Source organism: Nanorana parkeri, unplaced genomic scaffold, assembly GCF_000935625.1.
Source record: "Nanorana parkeri isolate BGI_ZX_2015 unplaced genomic scaffold, ASM93562v1 scaffold183, whole genome shotgun sequence".
Taxonomy (NCBI): Eukaryota; Metazoa; Chordata; class Amphibia; order Anura; family Dicroglossidae; genus Nanorana; species Nanorana parkeri.
The window spans coordinates 449,670-476,312 of record NW_017306451.1 but is presented as its reverse complement, the minus strand read 5'-3'; the positions used below and the strand labels follow the sequence as shown (position 1 = coordinate 476,312).

General features: G+C 41.1%; 1 protein-coding gene across 2 annotated transcripts; it reads left to right on the top strand.

Annotated features, from left to right (window-relative positions):
* The first annotated feature begins 1,901 nt into the window (after positions 1–1,901).
* On the top strand, positions 1,902–25,200 carry OCEL1 (occludin/ELL domain containing 1). Of its 2 annotated transcripts, none has more exons than XM_018555098.1 (6): positions 1,902–1,934; positions 4,805–5,412; positions 9,609–9,787; positions 12,408–12,579; positions 16,093–16,143; positions 25,042–25,200. In XM_018555098.1, exons 2-6 carry the CDS (start codon positions 4,954–4,956, stop codon positions 25,153–25,155), a joined length of 975 nt encoding a protein of 324 aa, XP_018410600.1. In that variant the 5' UTR covers positions 1,902–1,934; positions 4,805–4,953; the 3' UTR covers positions 25,156–25,200. The 2 variants fall into 2 exon arrangements, with proteins under 2 accessions (XP_018410600.1, XP_018410599.1); XM_018555097.1 differs by having other exon boundaries at positions 4,805–5,997.
* Positions 25,201–26,643: the final 1,443 nt, after the last annotated feature.

Here is a 26,643-nt window from a genome sequence, read left to right as displayed (position 1 = left end):
TGGATTATACGGTAGATTAGAATGTTTCAACAGGTATAATACCACATATAATACCACTCTAAAGGAATTCTCTATTGCAAGAAGCATTTGACAGTTGCCATCCAGATATCACACAGATCTTTAGGGGACAGAGTGGACCCAAGTTAGGTTTTTGTATTGTTTGGTAAGTTTTAGAGATGATAGCTTTGAAATATCATATGAAAAGATAGATGAAAGAGATGAGACCTGCGGCATGTGGATCTGCACATCTATTCTCGAAGGGAGTAAGCAGGGCCGGCCTTAGGGGTGTGCGAGCAATGTTACAGGCAGCGATGCCTGTTAACATACAAGCGATCCGCCGGCTACAGAGGCGGCGGATCGCTTGTATGAGGTCCCGTGAAATGCGCCCTCCCCGGCTCCCCCCCTCCCGCTGTCATGCTGGTCCCCGGCTCTGCTGTGCCCAGTGCGAGCCCGAGACCAGCATATGGCCTCTGTCACAGGGCATCAGAGGGAGCTCGGTACACGAGCTCTCTCCTGTCCCCTCTGCGCTGTCAGAATGCGGAAGTGGTATATATTACATCACTTCCGCATTCTTGTGTCACTCTCCTGCTTCAGATGCTGGAGAGAAGCTGATGAAGCAGATCTTTGCTTCATCAGCTTCTTCAGGCGGTCCTAGCTGACATTACGGGTCTTGGAGACCACTGATGTCTCCATAAAGAGGACCTGTCACATATTTTGCTATCACATAAGGGGGTTTTCTAACCCCCCTATGTGATAGCAATAAAGTTTCCCCCCCAAAAATTTAAAGTTACAAATAAAAAAGAATGACATTTTTTTTTTAAAGTCCCCCCCATACATACACGCATGCAAACAGGCGTCGGGTGCACATACGTGTGAAAACGACGATTTCGCCCATTACGCCGCACATGTTACATATCGCCGCGAACGTCGGAATGAGAGCAATAATTGTAGGGCTATCAATCACTGATAACACTAAACTGATGAGCGGTAAAAGCTTTTAAAGCGTCACCTATGGTCAATTTTAGGCATGGTAATTTTTTGCGATTTCACGGGTGCGCGCAATTTTAAAGCATGACATGTTTGGTGTCTATTTACCCGACGTGACCCCGCTTTTTATATTTTACTAAAAATATGGGTAATAAATGGGTGTGGTTACTGGGGGTGTGGTCACTAAAGGGTGTGGCCGCTGAGGGGTGTGGTCACTGAGAGGCGCTGTAAAGCTTTCTCGCACAGGGCACCTAAAGGCCTAAGGCCGGCCCTGGGAGTAAGCGAGTGCGAGGAGGGATGGTTTTGAAGAACAGCGTTAATATAGTATTGTATCTGTATGTAGTAGAAATACCAAAGGGATGTCAGATGTTTCCCGAAGTTGCTGAAAAGTTTAAATACAATAGATATCCTTGAAGCCTTTAGCTAACCACCAATGAAATTGGGTTGGGTTTTAGGGAGCATTGTGCACTTCAGCATGCGCTGACCACGCTCTGTCATTTTATGTGGCCTACCACTTAGTGGCTGAGTTGCTGTTGTTCCCAGTTGCTTCCACTTTGTTATAATACCACTAACAGCTGACTGTGGAATACTTAGTAGCAAGGAAATTTCACGGAACACCTGAATCCAATGATTTGGAGGGGAGTCCCAATACTTTTGGCAATACAGTGTATCTTAAATCTGGACACAGCTTCACTTTACATACTGTCTCTACCAGCACACCTCCCTCTTGCTGCTCCTTGGCCTGCAGTTAATAAATAACTGAACTTCACATAATACATGCAGATAACAGAACTGGAGACTAGAGTGCCTGTCAGCAAAATATGGGCAGGAACAAATGACAGGAATTAAACGGGTATAGTGACAGCTTTTCTCCCCAGTACTGACCAACTCTAAAGTTTCAGATCAAGAACTGTGGAAACATGGGTCTCAGAAATATTCAAAGCAAGGTAAGGCAAGAATGTTACCTCTACCTACCTCTCAATTTTCAGTCCCAGTTTATTACAATGGCCGTTTAACCCAACAATAATCACGTGAATTGGTATTGTATCTTATAGATTTTAGTCAACAGAAACTTGTTCTTTTTTAACCTACTGTTGTGTACTGTTTATCTTCTGTAGAGTAATTGTGCTCCAAAGATGGGCCAAACTGCAAAAGCTGTTACTGTATTTTTAGTAAAGATATTTAAGACTTTAGTTGACTTTTCCTACTGGATATTTTATAGTAGAGGATATTAACAGTATATTAGATGTCTTCAGGCAGCACTATCATAGAATGGTGTTGAAACCTATGAGTGGTCCGTGTTCCTTTGGTGCACCTTAGCCACCTCTGTCTGTATGACCAATTGTAAAACCAACCAGTGCTAGTTGCTCGGTTTTGTACCATATTTCACCATGACATGAGCTCACCGTTTTTCCTTTAAGTGCTGGCATTTTCCATGATGACAAATTGGGCCTAACCAGCAGAAAGAGACAGCAGTTGTGCTGTTGTCTATAATAAAGAGAACCAGTCTTGATTTAGCTTATGCACGGATTAGAATATTCAGTCTGTGCAGGCTTACTTGTGAATGATTTATTTTCCCCCTGATACCTTACCTATTGCTTCCCTGTCTTAACAAACCGCACACTCAGAAAATGCGATACATTTTTCATTGAAGTCACGCAATTGATATCCGTCAGACTTCAGGTTATATCTGATTATCTGATTCGCTCAACAATTAAAATGACCGTATATGTGCCCTCACAGGTCCCTGAGAGCAAAACTTTACTTGCGGAAAGACAAGGGCTGCCATTGCTGTCTTCTTATTTTGTAAATGCTAATTGCCTGCCTGTCATGTTGGCTTCAGTATTTTGAGCCATTAAGGTAGTATTACATTCTCAATTTTTTTGTTAATAATGATTTCAGATCAAACAAAAATACATTGCCTAGCAAAGTATTTCTTAAAATGTATGCCCAAGCACTTACAGTCATCATGTTTCCAAACAGTTGGCTCTAACTCTCTAAGCTCAGCTTCCTTGAACTTTCTGTCAAGGGACAAGAGAGAGCACAGTCTCCAGCAGCTGTCCATCACCTACAAATGGATGCTGCTTCTTAATGTTTAAAAGTTTTATTTTCTTGTGGAATCACCTGGTCCCCTGAGCACTGGTCCTGATATCCTGTTTTAGGGTGGCTCCTTTCTCTTGCAGGGTCCTATGGAGCCACCCTTGTGTGTGCTAGTAAGCTGTGTGTGTCTCCACAGACACAGCAAGGCAAGACATTCCCCTCCCCCCTGCACCCTGTTCCCCCCTTATCCAAGCTAGAAGATGTTATAATGTTTTATGAGATTTTAGGGATTGGGTTAACATATACTTTAACCCTTTCACTGCCAGCACCGTATGCCTTAAAGCGCTGGCTGCGGGCCCCTGCAAACAAACTCCTGGTTTACATGTGTAAAGCAGTCTGTTGGCTTTACACTGGAAGCGATTCTGGCAGCTGAAAAGCCTCCAGATTGCTTCCAGGGGCTGGTAAACGGAGCCCCATCCAACACCAGCCTTGCTTCCTGCGCTCCGCTGCCCCTCCTGTGGGTCTGAGACCAGCATTGTGGGTGTAGGCGGGTAGCACGGAGAGATGCTAACAAACATCCCTTCGCTGATCTCCTCCCCACTGAATAAAGCCAGAAGTGACGCTGCTTGCATCACTTTCGGCTTCTCAGCTGTAACGATCTATGCTTGATCAGCTTTATTGAAGTGCATAGGTGACATTAGGGTTTAATAGACCCCTAATGTCACCTTAAAGAGTACCTGTCACCTTCAATTTGCTATCACATAGTGTGCTTGCGAGCCCCCCCTATGTGATAGAAATTAGGTTAAGTTAAAAAAAAATGTCCCTCGTACCACGCAAATGTCCACATACTAACGCAAACAAGCGGCGTATTAACAGTTAACGCTAAACTAATGGCCCGTACAGGTTTTTAAAGTGCTGTCTATAGACAATTTAGGGTATTGTATTTTTTTACCATTTCACAGGTGCACACAATTTTTAAGCTTGGCATGTTGGGTATCTATTTACTTGGGATAAAGGCATATTATATATTTTTTTTAAATTGGGTATTATATTGTGTTTTTGTGCACTAAAATTAACTTGTGTATTTTTTACTGAAATGTTGGGTTTGTTAAAGAGTTGTGCTAATATTATGCAAGATAAAAATTTGCAACTGCCTCCATTTTTACAAGGTCTCTTCCCTCTGGAAATATATCATTCTGAATAGGGTTTTAAGTAATTTTCAGGCCTAAAATGTGACAGCGAAAAGTGTTAATACCAGCATTAAGCAATACATTCTATGCAACTGTTTAGCAATGTTTACTATTATTTTTTGGATTTACTTTTGGGAGATGTTTTTAGCGTGTAGCAGAAAACAAAGTATTTCTCCCACATAAAAACGTAGCTGTGTGTTTTAGAAATATATGTCATTACATAAAATGTAGTTCTGTAACTGTTAACCTTTTCCGAAGCCTGAAAAAATCTGCTTATTAAATTGCGCGTGTGTAATATACATAGATACTTGATTTACTAAATTAATTTGACCTATGTTTGTTTTTAGTATTGATTGTTTAATGTGTAAATTCCTGCATATTTGTATGATCATGTTTATGTTATTGTATGCTAGGGTACTTTTTATTTCTGTGTTAATGTGATTGCTATTGTTTATTGCCAATCCAATTATTTGATGCTTCCTCTTTGTGTTTTTGTAATCATTTTATTCATTTTTTCTTTTCGTGCTAACACTATGACAACAAGGACAAAGCGCCAGCATATTTTTAATTGTTCTATTCCTTTGCAGACCTCTTCTAGTTGTGAAGGAAAGGTACGCATACCACGTGGTTCATAAACTAGAGCAACTTTTCCTTTGGGACATGGAAAAAGAACTGAAGCCTACAGATACACATCAGTACTATTTCGGATGAAGTCGCACACTGTAACATAATTGCAATGTCTTCTTTCCCTTCACTTACTGAGAAGCAAAAGAACAGAAGACCAACTGTGTGGCCATCAGAAACATCAACTTGGGGAGATGCACCGAGTTTCTCATTTGACTACTATGACCACGATGCCCGTAAGCAGGTTGGAACATTATCAGATCCACATGATACACAGTATCAAGAACTCAGTGGCATGAAACCTGCCCAACACTTCATTCCTGAATCCTGGAAGAGGTATTTTTGGAAAAGCCGGAAAAATGGAGAACCTTTTCCACTGAAGAATTTGGAAGGTGTCCACAACTCACCACCAGTTACACCACTTCTAGATGCTAGCACAAACTCCACTCTTGAGAAGAAGAGTGGTATTCTCACTGCATCATCAAACAGTGTTAATCCTGCTCATAATGTTAAAAATAAGAAAACTCCAGATTCTCTGGAAAGGAGGAGTCAGATGAACTATGGAGAAAAGGTAGAAGCATACAGCTTAAAATACTCCTACATGAAGTCCTGGCCTGGTTTGCTCAGGATCCTATCTGGAGTGCAGTTAATTTTGGGTGGTATGGTGTTTGCCTGCACATGTGCCTATATTCAGAAGGACTACCAGTGGTACAATCTCTTTGGTACTGAACTCCAAAGAACATTGCCTGGTGGCTACAGCTATTATGGTCCAATGACTCCATTTGTGATGATTGTTGCTAGTTTGGTTTGGCTGGTAACTTTGATCCTGTTGGGGTTGGGTCTGACCATGTACTACCGGACTATTCTCCTTAACTCTGACTGGTGGCCTCTCACTGAGTTTGCCATCAACATGATCATGTTCCTTTTGTACATGGCTGCAGGCATTGCGTACGTCAATGACTTAAACCGTGGTGGCCTCTGCTACTCTATGTTTGCTGTCAACCCACTAATGGTGGCATTCTGTAGGGTGGAAGGGGGTCAGGTGGCAGCCATAGCTTTTCTCTTCTTCAACATGCTTCTTTACTTGTTTGGCTCTTTGGTATGCCTCAAAATGTGGCGACATGAAGAGAGGCGAAGGCAGGCTGAGAAGGTTAAGGTGAGGGGAAATATTCAGGTCATAAGTGATCATTTCATTGTCCCTCATATTTCCCTCTCACGTGTTCCAGTGTTATTCACAATGTTATTTAAATATTAATATTTTAGTCATATGCTCTAATCCTGAATTAATTTGCTTATACGCTTGCTTTCACTGTTTTATGCCATTTGTCATAATTATATTCTAGAGTGCACTACCTGGCATTATTAGCTTTTTTACGTGTAAAATTACCTTTTCATGCAATTTTATATCAACTGGTCCACAGTAAAATTAGGGCTGTTTCACATAGCTACTAGTTATATTTTAGCATTCTAACATGCTCTAGGGTTGTGATAGAGGAAATGTCACCCATGCCATGGGCATCATTGCTGTTTTCCGTCCTCCAGTGTTTTATATGCCAGTCCCACTGTGTTGCCAAGTATCACATGCAAGTGTTCAGATTCAGAATCTCAAAGTCATTTTACCATGGGTATAATCACTTTTAGAAACTGAATAACCTGTGCCCTCCACAGATTGCGCAACTTTTCAAAAAATATGACCATTAGTGCTCGTTCACACTGTGTCCACTGAGCATGATCAACGCAGGCTCAACACAAGGGCACAATTGTTTATATGCCTTGTTCACACTGTAACAAGTAAGTGCACAGCTGCTCACTGCCCCCTACACAATATACACTAGCGAGCATGTGTTTTAGCGGGTGGGTGGTGTGAAAGAGCCCTTACTAAATGAAATATAGGGGCTGCCATTATTGACCTCCTTCTGGATATGCTAATTGCCTGTCTGCCTCCAGCTTCAATACTTTTTGAGTCACTAACTGGTGACAAGTATACAGGTCAGTTATTCTGACATCACTGGCTGCATATTTGCACCAGGGCAGTGATTGAAAGAACAGGTTTCCTTTAGTCTCAATAAATAGCAACATATACAGTAGATCAGTGCTGTAAAAGTAAACTATAGACCTTGATAGAATGCATAATATCACCTTGTGAAAACAGAACTCAGCTGAAGAGAGGACTAGAAATTGTGCTGCCATAGATGTATACTGTACACAGTATATCTATTTTCAGCTGAAATTACCCAAGCTTACAATATGTTAGGAACATTCTATTCGTTGCTAATGTTAACAATGTGTTGTACTGCAAGCAAACATATCAAGGACTTTTTTTCAGGCAGAAACTACTACTTCAACATCATTTCTATGCTGGGTTACCAGTTAAGGTCATTGCCTTCTCAGATCTCTTTATCCTACATACAATAGTTGAACTGTAATTTAGGGGGTTATTCACAAAGCTGCCGAAGGCAGCCGAGTGCATAACCAAGCCGAAGTGGAATGAGCCGAACGGCGTTCGGTTATTCACTGCGGCTCAGTGCGGCTGATTTCAGCTGTACAGCGGCTAAAATCAGCCGTACATGGGCTGCCTACGGTCAGCCGAACATGCTCTGCGTGTTCGCCTGAGCTGAAGTGCAGAAGCAGTTTGACTCAACAAGTTCACTCGCTGCCGTTCGCCCCTATTCTCAATTGGCTCGGCTATCCTGCTTGCTACCTCTGAGGTAGTGAGCACAATAAAAAGAAATGTAAACAAAAGAAAAAAATGTTTTAAATGTTACAAAATTATTTAAATGAATGTAAAAAAAGAAAAAGAAAGAAAAATGTAAAGAAAAATAAAAAAATTTAAAGAAAAATAAAAAATTTTTAAGAAAAATAAAAACAGCGTGGGGTCCCCCTTCCAAACCATACCAGGCCCTTTAGGTTAGGAGGGATCCCTATTTAAAAAAAAGAAATACAAAGCGTTGGGGCCCCCCATTTAGGAATTTAAGGAGGGACCCCAAGTTAAAAATTAAAAAGATAGTGCATGGGGTTCCCCACCAAAGTCATACCAGGCCCTTAAGGTCAGGTAGGAATTTTAAGGAGGAACCCCACCCCCAAAAATGGGGAAAAAAGTGGGGTTCCCCTTAAAATTCCCAACTAGAACCTTGATCCCAACACAGGCCTGGCTGGCTGGCTGGCTCGCTCTTCCCCCTCCCTCCCTGCCATACCAGGCCACATGTCCTCGGCACTGGGAGGGTGCATTTCCAGGGTCCCCCCTGGAAAATCAGCTTGTGCCAATGGGGGCAAGGGCCTCTTTCCCACAAGCCCTAGGGCGTTGGTTGTTGGGGTGTGGACATGGGGGCTTATTCACATCAGGCACCCCTTTAATAAAGGGGCAACCTGATGCGGCCCCCTCCCATGTGAATATATAAGTAAGGGGTACTTGTACCACTACCCATTCACTAGAGGGTTAAATTAAAGTTTAAAAAAAGAGGCGAGACTTTTGAAAAATCCTTTAATTGAAGAAAAAACAGTCTTTTATAAAAATAAAAAAAATCTCAAAAATAGATCCACCGACGTAATCCAAGGTCAATTATGACATCCAGCGTTGTCCACAACAACAACTACTCAGCGAAATTACATTTTTTTTTTTAAAACCTGACACCCGCCGACCCGTCCGAACGCGACAAACTCCTGCCGCAGAATGACATTCTGACAGATGCCAGCAAAATATAAACAATTAGGCGGAGCTAGCAGTGACATCACCGCTGGCTCCACACAACTGTTTACATTTGTCCGGCACCTGACAGTCTGCCCGAAGGTTCTGGTCAAATCAAAACAAATGGGCCGAGCCAGCCATGACATCACGGCTGGGTCCGCCCACAAGTTGTCCTTTAATGACAAACCAGTGTCCTCAAGCAAGCCATGACATCATTTGCCGGCAGGACGGCTTCGGCTGACCTTTCTCCACGATTCGGCTGTCACTACGTCTCAGCCAAGCCGAAGCATATGGGTTTGGCTCTTCTGCCTTCGGCTGCTGTACAGGCTATTGTGAAAGCCCGTGTAGCAGCCCTTCGGTTCGACTGAACCAAAGGGCTCCAGCGGTTGAAGCGAGCCGAAGGATCAGCTGAAGCTATGGCTAGTTCCTTCGGCAGGTAAGTGAATAACCCTCTATGCCTTCTTGAGAATAAAACCTGCGATTGAGCAGTGAGCAACTGGAGCACGTTTTTTTTTGCTTTGGAAGTTATAAATTCTCTAATGGAAAAGTAATTCTGTAAATGCATTTCTGTGCGTTGCCAGTTCAGTTTACTCTCATTTAAGGACTTGTTCACACCAGCAAGCTACTCTGAACACAGTTTCCTTTTTTGTTAGAACGTGTTTAAAATGTCACTCATCACAAAGTTCTATCGGCACAGCGCCGTTCAATGCGGTTGTACTGTGTTGCACCATGCTGTACTGAAAAAAGTACTGCGTACAGTACCTTTTTTTCTGCACACACCACCACAAGGTGCTAATTAAGTCCTCTTAAGGCATAGCAGGCGTCATATAAAGCACTACATATATCACAATGCCAAAATATCTGGTTAATAATGGTGGCAGTAGAGAATGAATGCATGCGTTTGTGTTTTCCATTATAGACCAAAGTTTGCATGAAGCAACATGATGTAAATTGCTGTTAACATACAAACACATTTACAAGTATATACTATACATTTATATAAGCCAACCTGTGTTTTTATGACTTTTAATTAAGCATACGTTAAGTGTTATGTCTTCCTGCAATCTTTTCTTCTCCCTTAGAGAATGGACAGACCAAGAAGAATAATCTTTCAAGATGAAGTTCAGCATTTAGAGGACATGAAAGGGAAAGTCACCAAAACTATCCATTTCACAGAGAAAGGCAGTGACTCTGGAGCTCTTAATCGTTCTATCCCTGCAGGTCACCGGCCAAAGCCTCACATGGTGCCGGATTATGTTCTGTAAGCATCTCATTTTTCATTATAGATTTGCATAAGTCATATGATCCACATACTTAGAGAAATTGTATCTTAATGTTGTATTTCCTATAAATGTAGTTAAACTTTTAGGGGGAAAATTCTGGTAAAAGCATGGTAAACATTGAAATCCTCCAGTATCTTTCAACATTCTTGATATTATGATATATTTGACCTAAAGATAAGTAACAAGTGTTATTAAACAGCAGAAGTATAGTCATCAGTAAACATAGCCTTCTTCCAAGGTTCAGGCAGGGGTATGAAGCCATATGTTGAACTAATGTAAGTATAGTCCTGTTTAATCTTATTGCCAGGTGCCGAAACCGCATTGGTAAAGTGGAACTTTGCAATGCTTTTTCAGGTAGTGTCGTCTGGGAATGCTAAAAATTTTAGTTTTATTCTGCTGAATTCTGCATTCTGTGATTGGATGAGGGGAGAGGAGGGGCGGGTAAACCACAAGATGTTTGTGGTTCACATGTGGTAGAGTATACCAGCATGTGGCAGAGTGTATCACTTTTTTCCAGCCCCCGTGTAAGCCACAGTGGGCCCACCATCTTACTGTTTATTGTAATTATCAGAAGGTCAAGGTACGAATGTATGGAACTATTGACACAAAGCTTTATTATATCAGAATTCATATGTGGAAAACCACTTTTAGAACTATTGTTTTAAAGGATAGGTGCAGCAACTGACATATAAATAAGCCATGCTCCCCACAGGCCAGGTTCTGGTCAAACAACAAGTGTTTCCATAGCAACAGGGGTGCAATTAATGTCCTCTTATACTTAGGATAAGTGCAAAAAAAACACCAAATGCCAAACTTTTCTAATGCAGGTTAATATCTGAATGTAATCATCTAATATGGTTGCAGGGTCTCCAACATGGCTCAGTTCGTAAATTACAAAGTACCCTGTTCCCGGACTTCCCTCTGCCATGTAAAAATCAACTGAACTTAGTGAATCATCTCTTGTGGAGGATGAGCGTAAAGGGAACCCCTGCTTAAAGTAACTCGGACACTGCCATTGATGACCTACCCTTCTAAAAATGTTACCTGCCTGGTTGTCAGGTTGATGTAATAGATTTAACGTTCACTAATTCTGAGTCACTAACCTAAAAAATTATATTGATCACATTTTCAGACTTTGAGTTTGACGGTGAAACTCTCAGAATAAAAAAAAAAAAAAAGAAGGGCTCTGCTATTATCGGCTTATTGTTGATGGTACAGATCCCAGACAGTCATCCTTATCCACCCTTTTACACATGCTTGGACAAAGGAGACCTGATCTGTGCATACTTGTTCCATTGCAGAGACTTACTAAGAAGCAAAGTGAAATGGTAAAGATGACAGCTTTGGATCTGGTTACTACTTAAACTGGCGCGCGCTGTGTGCAGCTTCTGAGAAGATACTTTTTATTGTTGAAAGTGTATCCCTAAGGGCTCATGCACATGGACAGCTATTTCCACAGCAGAGGCTGTCTACGTTCAGGGTTGTGCACTGGCGTATACCTGTGTACAGTCTATGACTAGCTGTTTACAGAATCTGTGGCTCCTGAGTGGGGAAACCAGCCTGCATTCACATTGTAAGGCGGCAGTGTCCTTGAGTCTTTATACGCAGTCATGGTTACCCAAATAAATGTGGTAATAAAGTGGGCATGAACTCAGACAATAGCATTGCACTTTCTGATATGTGACAGTGCCTAGACACATATTAGCTACCTATTTATATGCAAGGTGCCAGCACCATCTTTGTTTTGGTGTGCTGCAAAGAATGCTATCAAAAGCTGAGATCTATGGATGAGTAGAGTGATTTGGCAACATCTTGCTGTTTCAAGGACATTCATGCAGCACAGCATAATATGGTATTACATTATTAGTAGTATTTATATATCGCTGATAATTTATACAGTACTTTACATACGACACATTCACATCAGTTGCTGCCCTCAAGGAGTTTACAATCTAAGGTCCCTATCACACATCTCAGGGTAAATTTTTAGACAGGAGCCAATTAACCTACCAGCATGTCTTTGGAATGTGGGAGGAAACCCACACAAGCACTAGTGATGGACCAAACACCCCCGTGTTCGATTCGAATTTGAACTTTAGAACATGGAAAAAGTTTGAATTTGAACTCGAACTCAATGCTGAACACACAAACTGCCGATGTTCGAGTCAAACTCTTGCTCGACTCAACATTGAGGCCATCCCTAACAAGCACAGGGAGATTTTGCAGACTGCATGCATATAGTGCCCTGGCCGGAATCCAAACTGGGGATTGCAATGCAAAAGTGCTAACCACTAAGCCACTGTGCTGGGAAACGACAAAAAAAGTAATCTTGTATCTGTGAGCTACGACAAACATGCACTAGTTTCTAAAAAAAGTTTTATGAAGCAGTCATTTTTTATTTTGTTTACTGATAGATATTATCAGTAAACAAAACAAAAAATGACTGCTTCATATTAACTTTTTTTAGAAACTAGTGCATGTTTGTTGTAGCTCACAGATACAAGATTACTTGTTTTGTAGTTTTCCAGTGGTAAATTGTAGCATATCCTGTAAGTGGATAAACAGTGCTAATTATGTGAGATACCCTGTGTTTTACAGAAAGTATCCAGACATTCAGAATCCAGAAGAGCGGGAGAAATATAAAGCCGTTTTTAATGACCAATATGCTGAGTATAAGGAGCTTTACAGTGAGGTGAGGACTGCATTACTGAAATTCAAAGAGTTGGACAGTATGATGGAAAAAATTACTAGTGGACCTCAAAGTAAAAAGGTGAGTCCAAATAAGATTCTATCATCACTCAGTGTGGTCGGTCGTTTATTAGAAAGGGATATACAATCCAGGACATACTTTAATGCTCATTGCGTTTTGGCTGATATTTAGCAGTTATGTTTTCTTTCACAAACAGTTTATTAAGGTTTTTAAGAAATAACGAAGGCAAAAAAGGAAACAGAAATTCTAGCAGACATTTGAGTAAATACAGTATTTGAGGAAAGGTAACATCTTAGAAAAATAATACACGTATCAAGAAAGAGGTCTACAAGCTGAGACAACCAAAATGCAATAAAGTACAAATAAAGACTTTATAACAAAACAAAACTGAGGGATGTCCCCGATGTAGGGAATAGGAACAATAAAAAAATAACAGCAAATTAAAGGAAGAGGAATCATATTATTGCATCCTGTTACACGGAGGCATCAATTGTACACTGGCAACAACTAATGTCAAGAAAAATGAAGATAAAAAGTGCGAAAGGAGAGGGTAAACAGAAAGGAAAGGAAAGAGGAAATGGAGTTAGAGAGCAGCAGGGTCTCTTGAGGAAGGGGTGGGGGGAATCCATGGTGGCAAATGTGCAAAATCCAAGCTTTGATAAGGTGTGGTCAGGACGAGAGCATCCCAGGTATTCCACCCATGGAGACCAAACCTTAAGGAATTTCTTATGAGTGTCATTAAAGTGGACCTTTCGCTAAAAATCACATCAGCTCAGCATGCTGATATAAAATCATCTTACATTCATTAGTTAAACAAACATGTTTTTAATTTCATTACAAATAGAGTCCATCTACTTCCTGGTCCACTTCTGGCACAAATGATGTAATTTTAAATTTTGCCCAACCATTGCATCCTGGGAAGGTTGCAATGGTTGTGTCAAATGGGCAACAAAGTGTCTATTGTTAATTTGTATGATGTTGATTAACACTGTTGATCATTGGAAAGCAATAGGGTTGATTTACTAAAGACAAATAGGCTGTTCACTTTGCAAGGGAATTTGCAGTTAGCTTAGTGCAGGGGTCAAAATTTCAAGTCCTGAGCTACTAGCCAGGCCTTAGGAGTTACTCGCCACCAGTTGCCCACCTAACCCCTACCCTGCCCCGGCCTTAACTTCGCCCCTAAACACACCCTCTTAAATAATCTTATAAATTACACTGTTAGATGTTTTCTGCAAAATAAAGTTACAAAAATAAATATAAAATAATACACTCTCCGCCCTGTTCCATGCACCCCCACATATAAAATATTACCCTCTCCTCCCCTGTTCCCTGCCCCCTCACACATAAAATAAGAAGCCCCCCTGTTCCCTGCCCTCCCCCACACATAAAATAAGAAGCCCCCCTGTTCCCTGCCCCCTCACATAAAATAAGAAGCCCCCTGTCCCCCACCATGTAAAGTAAAACAATGAAGCCCCCTCACCTGCTCGTCTTTCTGCAGGGAGGAGACGAGCAGGCAGATCCCTGGTGATCTGGTGTGATTAGTAAGGTCTGCAGACATTACTAATCACTCTGTTTTCGACCCTGGAGCTCAGTGAAGAGCAGAACAGAGAGCCCAGCAGGAGCAGCTGCTCCCACTAGTCAGGTACTGACTCAAGCCTGACTGAATTTTCACTCGCCTGCACTGCATTTCCACTCGCCAAATGCGATCAGGCGAGTGGAAATTTTGAGCTCTGGCTTAGTGTATAAGGTAAAGCTCTGCTGACTTCCATCATCTGAAGATGACTTCCATCACCTGAAGAATGCACAAGAAAAAAATATTTTTTCCTTGCTCGTAATTGGGTAATCTTTGCAAAGTGCATTTTTACCACATTCACTAAGGTAAAAGAAATTCCCTTGCAAAGTGAACAACCTATTTGCCGTAAATTAACCTAACTGTATGCATTTATTGCTTAAAGGCTATGGCTGGGCAAAATAAAAAATAACATCTTCAGTACATCTTTTCAGGACATGCCCATTCACTCATGTTTTGTCTTTTTAAAAACACAACAAGAACAGGAAAATACCTGTTGATCCTGCCAAAAATTCAGTGTGCTTATAACATCCTGTTTGAGCTGAAACACTGTACATCTGCACTGAAATTCTAAGTAGTATTGTCAGCCTTGCCCAGTTGTCTTCTGCTGGGCTACTGAACACCAGCCCTCCTATATCTCTATAAAATAAGGGTGATATGTTCTGTAGTTCAGCACTGAATATTTTTAATGTATCTTAACCAGACATGCACTTTAATACTGCAGAAATGAAGTGTGCTATTAAAATAACAACATTTATCTCCATTCTCCAACTTGTTCAAATTAATTATATTGCATTGTGTTCTTAACGGGCCCACTTATACCGGTGCACTGTGGTAACACAGGTGTTACCACAAATCACAGTAACATATATTACGTGCCGTTGTGCACAGCAGTGCTATTCATTGTCAATGGCACCTTCCTAATTCACTTGCATTGCAATCCACGGTAACACACAACCATGCATTATTGTTCCTTGCAATACAAATAATATGGTCTGATTTTAGGTTCATTGTGGTGCATTAGGCAGCCTATTCAAATAAATGGGCTACCTTAATAAAATGCACTTTAACAGGCAACGAAACGCATGTGATAAGGTCACCACAATGGACCTGAGTGGTGTGCTTGGGTCTAAAAAAATGTATGTCCACTTTTGAAGCCAAATTGGGATAACACCTACCTTATATATGCTATATGTTCCCATTCACAGCATATATAATTTAAAATTGCTGCTTATCTTTTTATTTGCTCATTTCTAAAAACTCCAAAAACTAAAGTTTTCCCCGCTTTGCCATGTTAAGGAGAGAGCTGGAGGGGGCTCGGGAGTTCCTGTCTGAACTGTACTGGCAGATCTCATCAATTGAAAACTAGATTTAAACATTGTCTTTCCTAACAAAGGCTTAAAGGAGAACTATGAGGGAGTGCTTTTCACTCACCTCATAGTTCTAGCCGACCTGTGACAATGAGACTGTCACAGGTCGGCTCAGTAGATCGGGAGGTGAGCGAACACATACCGGCGTTCGCTCACCTCTCGATCCTGTCACGGCTCTCTGCCGTGACAGGGGAGGGGCTGGATTCCCCCCTCCCCGCTCTGATCCGCCAGCGGTGACTGGCGGAACGGACGGGGGAGGGGGCGGGTACAGCTGGCTCTGCCTCTAGATAGGCAGAGCCAGCTGTTAGTCACGCAGCTGGGCCTAGGGTGACGGGAGGACGCTAGTTTGTGTCCTCCCGTTACCCTAAGGAGAACTATGGGGAAAAGCCTTAACCCCATAGTTCTCCTTTAAAGATCTCAAGGCTTAAGTTCTGCATTGTAAATGAGAGGAAACTCAGTCTGTCCCCACCATGTCCATCTCCATTTTCACTTTGAAATGGCTTAGAATAGCTTGTACTCTGCCCAAAGGACTGCTACATAGAAACAACTAAAAAGACAAGACTTTTTTTTTTTTACGTTTTTTTTTTTTTGCTTAAATTAATTTTCAGCTGTGTCTTTTCTTAAATATTGCAGGCACCAGATAGGATCAAAGTCATCTCTGAAAAATATAAAAAGAAGAAAAATGTGAGTACATGCATAGTATATTAACATTTGGACTATGTCTAATGTAAGGGTGGTGATTATACTGGAGCTATCATTAATGTGTGCATTTTATATGTCCACATTACCAAATAACATTATTCATTTTAGTGAAAAAAAAATATGTCTTTCTTCTCATAAAATTCTACTTCTGATCTCATGCAGCCTAATCAGACTAGATCACAAGGTCTCTAGCTACTAGAAGCAAGGAACAAATTGATCTCAAACTATAGCTCCTATCATTTACTGTATAACAAATGATGACTTGTCAGCCCTGTTCTGTAAAGGCAGTTTTGCCAAAATTAAAGTGGTTCTAAACCCTCCCGTTTTTTTGCCTATATCTACTGCTATTAAGCAGTAGATATAGGCAAAAGGTTTTAAAAAAAACAAGAAAAAAATGCTTTAACAGCGCTTAACACTTACCTTGTTTCAGCTGCGCGCTCCCGTCCGATAAAACGAAACTGCTCCGGTGGACGCAAAGCATCTTGGGGCGGGCGCATGCGCAGTTCGGATTCTCGGCCGGGAGACGAGCAGAGACGCAAGGTAAGTCTATGGACGTGTGCACCCGCATGCAGACACCGCTGGATCAGAAGTGCCTGCTAGCAGAGAGGAGTCAGCGCTGGATCGGAGAGCCGCAGCAGCCCTGGAGGGACAGATGAAAACAAGGGGAAAGAAGAGGAAGATCGGATTAAGAGACATCATTTAAGGTAAGTGCTAACATTGACATGTGGGGGAGGGAAACATTTTTTATATGTCACTTTAAGCATTACTCACCACAATATGGTAACATTTGAGTTATTCTATGCAATATTGAAAAAGGGGCTAATGAAGCTAGAAAAGCAATGATTAAGCAATTCAGTGAACAATCTTGTCTCAGTGCCCATTCATACTGAGCGTTTAATCCCGCGATTTCTGCCACTATATCGCGCATATTTGCCGCGCAATATATCGCAAGATGTCGCTCGTTTAATGATTTTCTATGGAGCTCGCCTGTCGCCCGTCGATGTCACGCGTCGCTTGTGCAGGACCCTTTTTCCCGCTTTTTCCCGCTGTGGCAAATAAATACACTTTGGTATTGAAATACTAGGAATAATAGGAAATACAAAATTGTAATATACAGCAATACCTTGGTTTACGAGCATAATTCGTTCCGGAAGCATGCTTGTAATCCAAAGCGCTTGTATATCAAAGCGAATTTCCCCATAGGAAATAATGGAAATTCAGATGATTCGTTCCACATCCCAAAAATATTCATATAAAATGATTACAACACTGTACTGTAATATAATAACGTATAAAATATAAAGAAAAATAAACCAATTACCGGTACCTTTTGTGGCCGGTGTGAGAGGGACAAGAGAGAGGAGGATTATTGCGTAGGACGACTTTCACTATCAGTAACGGAATGACTGCTATCTCTTGACTCAATGGAATCTTTTTCATTTCGTGAAACCTTAACAAGGAATCTATCCAATGTGACATTGTGTTGTCGTTAAACAGACTCATCGCTCGCACTGCTACAGCCTTATTCAGGTGGTGCTTTTCTACAAAATTTTGCTCTTCTTGCAAGACATTTGCTTGTATATCAAAGCAAAATTTTTCAGAAAGGTTTGCTTGTCTTGCAAAACGCTCTCAAACCAAGTTACTGGTAAACCAAGGTATTACTGTACATGAAAAACAATTCTACAGCACAAAAGGCTAATGATATCAAATAAATCAATGTTAAAAAAAATGTTTAGCGGTATAAAGACATTACAAAAAATTCTGAAAATAAAGTTTTTCTTTAAAATATATTGAGAAATGTAAGTGTAAAAGGCAAGGAAACACTAAGATCTTAAAGAAGAACTCCGGACAAATAAACTCTTAACCCTTGCAGTGGGGCTACCCCACGGACTGCAAGGGTTAAATGAGAACAATGAGGTGAGTGAAAATCACTCATCCGCATAGTTCGACCGACGTGTGACAATGAAACTGTCACACGTCGGCTCAATAGATCGCGAAGTGAACGAACACATACCATTGCTCGCTCACTTCTCGATCATCTGCCTGCAGAGAGCGGTGACTGTCAGTCACGGCTCCCTGCAGGGATTCCCCCCTCCCTGTTCCGATCCTCCAGCGCTGACTGGAGGAACAGATGGGGAGGGGGCGGGTGCAGCTGGCTCTGCCTCTGGATAGGCAGAGCCAGCTGTTATTCACGCAGCTGGGTGGATCCCGACAGCATTGTCGGGATCTGTCCCGGCTGCGGCGGTCTCAGTATATAGCGAGCTGTAGCTAACGATATACTGAGCTTTGGGTCACGGGAGGACGCTAGTATATGTCCTCCCGTGAATCCTTAAGAGAACTATGAGGAAAAACACTTACCCCATAGTTCTCTTTTAAGTGCTCATTTTGCCTATAACAGAGATATATTCACCCAAACTTCGATCCTGGCTGGCTCCTATAGGGCATGATTACTTACAGGACCTTACTGTAGCCAGCCTTGCTCACCCTCCGCTCCAGCGGTCTAAGATCTTGTCAACCATCACGTCCTAAATAGTGTATAGGATGTGAGGATGCTTTGCTGGAGTGGAGGAGGAGAAAAGAGGAGACAGGAGGAGAAAGGCTGAAGGGACCATTCATGGAGCAAGCCAGGATCGTGGCTTGGGTGAGTATAACTCTGTTATTTTAGCTCCTTTTGTTGAAAACATTCAATGCAATATGCCAACCTGGAGGTACCGTTGGTGTACGGAATTGCCCAGAAATTCAATTTCTTGCTTGTGTGATTGGTTCACAACATTTTCCAGAAGTTTTGATGAGATACTCCTTAAGGGTTAATTACATCTACAGGGATGTGGACACTACACCTTTTCTAATCAGTACACTGAAAGTGCATCAGGTGGTCATGGTGGAGTGCAGACCCTCCCATTCAGGAATCAGTCTGGGAAGGACATGGCAAAAAAACAGATAGCTTTTTCTTCAGGGCAGAAAAATAGGTAGGAATCTACAACAAAGTTTGTACAAATCCTTGTAATGTTCCTTGGTCGCAGTCAAGTGGATAGTTATTTTCTCAATAAAAGTGGAGTAACATTTTGAATAAAATAAAGATTAATAAACCTTGGTTTGAGGCCTTGTTTAGAAAACTTAACCCAGACATCTTGGATTATCTGAACACGCCAGCTCACACCATACCACACGTATCATTTTGGGGTATTGAGCAACAGTAAATTAATTTAAACATGCTTGGGATAAACATAGGCTTATACTCAGACAAAATGGTTACAAAATAAAAATAAAAAAACCCAATGTTAAGAACAAAAGAGCAGATGTGATGTGCCACGTGATCTTTTTCTGGTGTCACTCATCTATGTTTCTACAAATTGTGCCTCCTTCAGTATTCAAGGTCCTCACCCTATCTTAACTTTCCCCACCAACTCTTTTTTTTGCTTTGTCTACTCCTTTGTTTTGGTTTTGTCCTTTGGTTTCTACCTTTAAAACACAAAAGTTTAATCCACACTGCAGCATACATATTCCCTGAGTAGAAGCTTATCACCCCACCCATCATCTTGGCTCTTCTCTTGAATGCAGAAACCAAAGTCAAGACTATAATGGGTGGAGACAATATTTGACTGATTGCACAACTTCTCTTGCCAAAAATTAACTAATGTTAATAGCAAAACCATAAAAATGTATCTCTGCATCTGGTGATAGATTACTAAATAAGAAAAATAAAATAAAGATAGATAACGCACCTTTTCCACTATTGTCAGACCAATATATCTTATTTTTTTAGATTCTCTTATAGCTTGGCCAGTTTCATGAGAATGGCTTACAGCAGAAGTTGTTCCATTATTTAAAAAAGGTTTTCTTAAAAATGCAGAACTGAGATACTATAGACCAGTAAGTCTGACCTCTGAACGTCATTTGCAAATTATTTGCAGTTACCACACAGTAAGGGATATTATACAAAAATATAACCCTATAATATATACGAGGGTGAGTCAAAAATGATCTGCACTCGGGTTATATTAGGACTTCTGTTGGCTGCACCGTCTTATCAGCGCTTTCCGTTCAAGGCTACTGTCTCCCCAGTCACTGCTGTGCTGGTGTGAAAGTGTTACGTCAGTTCATTTGTAACTGCGGAGCGAGAAAAAATGGATGCCCCACTAGTGATTTGCATGGAAAAAGACGAGCTACAGTGATTTGTTTTTTGTGATCTAAGCGTGTGACTGGTGCCGTTATTTATCGAAGAATTTGTGCGCAGTATGGAGATGTGTTTTGTCATGAAGAAGTCTGTATGGATGGATAGAGAAGTTCAAGGAAGGTTGCTCAAGTGTTAGCCATCAAGAAGGAGCCAGACATCCGTCCACGTCTGATGACAACATTGAGCGTACATGTGAAATGATTCTGTTGAATAGACAAGTTACAGTGGATTATGTAGCTTTGGTCCCCTGAAAACAGCCCTACGAGGATGAAGATTCACCTCTGATGAAGTGAAGACATCGATGCATTCGTGGCTTGCAGCTCAGCCTAAAACATTTTTTAATGAGGGAATACAAAAGCTTGTTGACAGATGGACAACGTGTATTGAAAAGTATGGAGATTATGTCGAAAAATGATGTATCTTTTCTAAAAGTTGATTAAAATAAATTCTAGAGCCAGAGTGCGGATCATTTCTGACTCAACATCGCACAACAACAACAGAAACTTAGCATGGGTTTATGTAAGTGTAGCGTCCCCCTTTCTCGGTCAGTGATATCCCAGTGCAGGATAACACTACCGTTGGCTCCAAAGGGGTGATCTACAGTAAAAGAACTAGCGGGTCTCCCTGTGTTTCCTCTGTAAGAAGCCTCTATAATTGATCCACAGCACACCATGACTCTAGGGTTACTTTGCCCATCAGCACCTACTGCCTTTTATGGTGATTGATTAAAGCGATGTCCAGCCTTTAGATATGATGCTGAGAACTTTATTGTAGAACTTCAGGGAAAGAGGTAGAGCGTAGGGATCATCCAGGCAGATGTAGACTCCATTACATTGCAGAGTGTGGTTACTGCTTCCATGTACACCAGGTAGAGCACCTAACACAGCAATACTTGAGGTAGAAGTTACTGGTTATGTTCATCCTTGTCATCTGTAAGAATAACTGGGCCTAGAACCTCAGGCTCCAGTGTAATCATACGACTAGTCCCCAGGCTTTAGGCCTAGCCGTCTCAGACAAGCCATAGCAGCCTCCCCACAGGCAGGGCCTGGGGGAGGAAAAGAGAGCTCACATATTCCACCCCAAGTATTTATCTCCTCTCCCAGCATGCACCACTAGCTACTGTCTAACAGTGATTGGCTGGAGGGATATCCACTCCATAGCAATCTCTCATTGGTTTCTCTGCTCTGTGACCAGGGTACACCCTGCAGTACACCTAGCAGCAGACAAGTGCAAACAATGACAGATTGATTAGGGGAAACCAAATGAACCCAGACTACAAATCAGCATCAGACCGCATACAATCTGATAACACTAAATTTAATAGCACTCTTTCCTACAAGCTGCTAAATAAGCTAAAACATGTTTAACACAATCATTTTTTTTAGGTAAATTTAAGCTCAAATCTGAATGCTGAAAATGCTGTTTATGACATATGGATATTGAATTCTGAGAAAGCATTTGATATTGTTATTGTTATATAATAGCTTGGAACAGAAGCAAATGATACAAAGAGTTGGGGAGAATATCTGTGCATGGGAAAAACTGATTAAAGAACTAAAGGATAAAGGGTGTGTTGGGTTGGTGTGACGGTTAGGCTCTCAGCCTCACCCTGTGCAGAGATTTTCCTGCTTTGGGACAACAATCTAAGCACCAGCTGGCTGGGAGTGATCATCACTGGGGCAGATTAAGGGTTAGTTCACACCATATGCAGTGCGTTGTGGTCCGATTCTGACCGGAACGCACTGCATCGCATTCCGGCCGGCTCACTTTTTTGTGGGACAGGAGAGGGCGTGGTGGGCCATTTAAGTAAATGGCACCGTAGCCACGCCCTCCGGCCGCAATGCGATCGCCCGCACGGGATCGCAAGGCACATTGTGCCTGCGGTCCGGTCCGATGCGATGCAATCAAAATAGTGCTGGCAGCATTTTGAGCCTGCCGAACAGCTGGCTCCTTGCTGATGGGCTTTCCAGCACATCAGCATGGAGCAGCCTTCCTGACCAATCAGAAACCCGGGAGGCGGATCGTTACTCGCCGCCCAGCTTCCTGATTGGCCGGGAAGCTGGCTCGATGCTGAGTGCAGGGAAACCGGTTTTCCAGCCAATCACAATCGAGCTGGCCAAACAACATTGAGCTGGCTTCCCGGGCAATCAGGAAGCTTAGCGGCATGTCATTACCCACCGCCCGGCTTCCTGATTGCCCAAGAAGCCAACTCCTTGCCAGCGGAAGCATAGGTATCGGTACTCAGTAATGGCGAGTACCGAAAGCAAAATATCGGTACGCGTTACAGAAAAACCGGTATCGGTGCATCCCTACAAATTACTTTGACATACTTTGTTCTAGAAACAAAATTATAGTGTCTTTTTAAACGGGACACATTATATGATGAAATGTATGCTTATTTCCAGTAAAACAACTTTTTTTTTTTTTTTATTAAACTAGCACTGGTAAAAGAAGGAAAAATGCCTTTTCAACTTTCTTATGTCTTTTGGTTTATAGATTCCATATTGTTTTCCAAAATATTACCGAAATAGAGCCAAGTTTAAAAAAAAAAACACCATATACGAGTTAATTTGTTATCTTAAGTAATGACAAAGTTATTGCTAAAAAAAGGTTTGAGGAAATGTAAAATTGGTCAACAAGGGGTATATAAGTTCAAGAGCTGAAGTAGCTAAAGAAAATGCCTGTATCACTCGCTGCCACATCCAGACAGGAATGTAACAAAGTTTACACTATGGTAGCTTCTTACAGCGGCAAAGTTCTTACATTTCTAGTTAACGCATTTAGAGATTGACCGTAACAATGTTTAAATATTGTAATGATGAAAGAAAAGAAAAACAGTGCAGGGAATATTTACAGACTAGGTATTACAAAACAGACGTAAGCAACAGTAAAAAAAAAAAAAAAGACTTTAAAAGTAAAAAAAAGACAAGTGTATTATGCCTGGTTTTTGGTTTAGCACAGAGTTTAAATAACTCTCTGATTAACTGGTAACTGAGTAACTGGCCCTCATAAATGATTCTTAGTATTTCTTCATAGTTTTTATGGCAAAATGAGAGCTCAGAGCTACCAAATGCAACAGCTTTTCTTGTCTATGGAGAGGGTGTCGCAGTACTAGCTTTACCTAATCAAAGGGTCCGAGGTGCGTGGCATAGGTATGCTGGAGTATTTTATAATGCTCCAGCAGACATATGCATACAGTCAACTATCCCGAGCACATCTATATTTCAAAATAACAAGGTTTCATAATCTGACAAACAGCATATAATTTAGTAAAATTAAATTATGATTTGGTAGTTATATATCTTCTGCCTTCTAGACCTTGTAAATTAGGCATGTTTGCTTGTTGGTATCTTCTTATACATTAGTGTAGCCATTTTTTTAGAGAGGTAACTTAATTAAAGTAAGAATGTGGGGCATTGAATGAAACTTAACTTGTATACTGAAAATTCTGTACTGTAGATCAGTGTAATAAGAAAAAAAAACATTAGTATCACAGATGTGTAATGCTCACTAGATGGTTTACCACAAGGCCATTTATGCTAGGCCAAGTCTTTTGAAGTGGCAGTTTATGAAATCTATGTATTGTTTCTTACCTGGCTTGTGTTATGACAAATATGTCACCTTCTCTGGCTGCCTAGCACAGATATGAGATTTAAATCTGACCATTTTTTATGGGTCAAAAATTAGGGTGGCCGTATAGTTTGGCATCCATCAGACCTCACTATAGTCACAGTTGTTTGCTCATCTGGGGTGTAGTCATTCAGTCAACAGTGCTGACTTCCCCTGTTGGGCTGCCTGCGGTGACCACCGTTGACCCTGCAGACCTCTCTGTGCCTTTCTGCTCTCCTGATGGTACTCTTCATGCATACTCCCTATTTGGCAGACATCTATTTTTTAGCTTGATATTTGCATGAAACTATTAATACCTTATCTTAAGGCTGGGTTAACTCCATTTTCCGGACCAGATCTGGGACATAGTGCATTGCGTTTTTGCCGCGTTTTTACCATGATTTTGCTGCGATTGGATTTTCGTTTAGTTTTAAATGGTCTTGCAGGTGCGTTCCAGTGCGTTCTATGCGTTTTTTGTGTTTTTGATGCGCTTTGATGCGTTCCAGTGCATTCCAGACCAGACAAAATAGGACAAGCAATATTTTTCTGGTCTGGTCTGGTCTGGAACGGACTGCACTGGTGGGAACAGAGTCCATAAATAGCATAGGGATACATTGGGATGCATTTTGGTTCCGGAAAAAGTCTGGTCTGGTCTGGAGGTAATCTGGATGTGGTGTGAATGGGCCCTCCATTAAATATCTAAAGACAGAGGGGAGAATCTCCCAAAAAGGAACACACACATACAACAAATGAACAGGAGTTTACCCACCTCACCATTCACTCACCACAAACTAAAAAATTGCTTTGTCTGTAAATACACTTCACTTCATGGCACAGTATTGTAATAATACAATCTGCAACTAAAAATCAAGGAAATACATTTCAGCACAGTGTCTGTGAAGGATTTTGGAAAAACAAGTTAAATAATTAGTTCCTTCAAGTTTTACTGATGCTAGAATGATCTAAGGACTGAACAGTGAACTTTGGTGCATTAAAACATTCCTAGGGGAGTTTGGTCAGCTGACTATCCAGGTTAAGAGCTTGATGTGCCATTATTCTATAATTACCCCCTGTCGTTTTTCTCTTTTTCTCAGGATCCTGCATTCATAGAGAAACGAGAGCGCTGTGCCTATTTAAAGGAGAAACTAAGTCATATCAAGAAGCAGATCCAAGCCTACGATCAGTGTGAAGGATCTGTATATTTCTAAAAGATGATATAGTCACACAAAACACTGAGAACAATATATTTAAGTTATTATATATTTAAATGAATTAAGGACATTAAATCAAGCCCGCAGAGCAAATTTGTAAGAGAAGGAGAGAGAAAGAAAGTCGTAGTGGGGTTAATTTACTAAAGGAGTAGAGGCTGTTTATGTATCAAAATGAACTGTTAGTAAATAAGTGGAACTTTACTACTCTGCACCACAATGGCAGCTGGACTCTGATTGTTTTAGACAACACAGTACCTTTCCTTTGCTCATTTTTTTACTCAGTCCCTGTGTTAGTTCTCATAAATTAGAGCAAACCGCAGAATAACCTGTTGTTTTAAAGCCCATTCACACATGATAGTGTAGCACTTTATCGTCATGCACATTAAATGTGTTGGTATGATGCAATGCCATTCATTCTGAATTGGCACCCCCAGGTGCATGCACCAATTTTTTGGCAACATACTTTAGTGTGTTGCAGAGCATTGCACTGTGCAGCAATGCATGTCCATTGGCAAAGTGCATTGGGATGCCATTCAAATGAATAACACATCACATGAACACATTTAAACTTGTGTAATAGATTTCCACTTTTGCCGTCAAATTTGAAAAAAAAACCCTCTATATGTTTGTTGTATCTTCCTATTCACACAGCATACCCAAAAATGTTTTTTTTTTAAATACTTCTTTCCTTTTTAGATGTTTTTTTTTTGGCAGCAGGCAACATGGCTGATTCCAGGTTTTTCTGAGCACCTTCACTGTGATCTGTACTAATAGGAAGACTAAAGGTGGCCATACACCTGCCGATTATCGTACGATAATTGCGGGGAAATCCCATGATCGCCCCTCAGCGGGGCAGGCTTGCGATGATCGGAAGTACCATCTGCCTGTCCAAGATGGGCAGATCGTACGAGCTTTTAATTAGCTTACAACCATCGCAAGACGAAAGTCGTGTGATGGTTGTAAAGTGTATGGCCAGCTTTAGGATTGAAATTTGAGGATTGTGTTTCTCTCATTAACTTCATTAACATAGAAAGAAGACGCCGGGCTTGCAATCCTTTAACCCTTTGTTAGGACAGGCAGTGTTCACGTCTACTTTACAAATTATAATGAACAAACCCCTTACCCATCACAATCCCTCCTAACATTACAAAGGAGGAGAAGCTAGTAGTGATTTTAACTTAGGAAGCCAAGAAACCCTTACCCAAGTAAAAACAATTTAAACTGCAAGAAGCATTTTTAAAATATTTGTTTAGTGTATTCAATGTGAATGGGAACGGGAACATGTAACAAAAAAATAAATAAATGTGGCTGCAAAAGTGGAATTACACTTTAAATCAGTAATGAGTTAAAAATTATCTGTATAGTTTAGGACTCAGCTGTATCAACAGATTACTGTTTATGTATATAAATATTTTTCAGAATCATTTTCAGAGTGTCATGAAGTTATAACAGTCATAGCTGTTTTCATCTTCATATGCCTAGGGA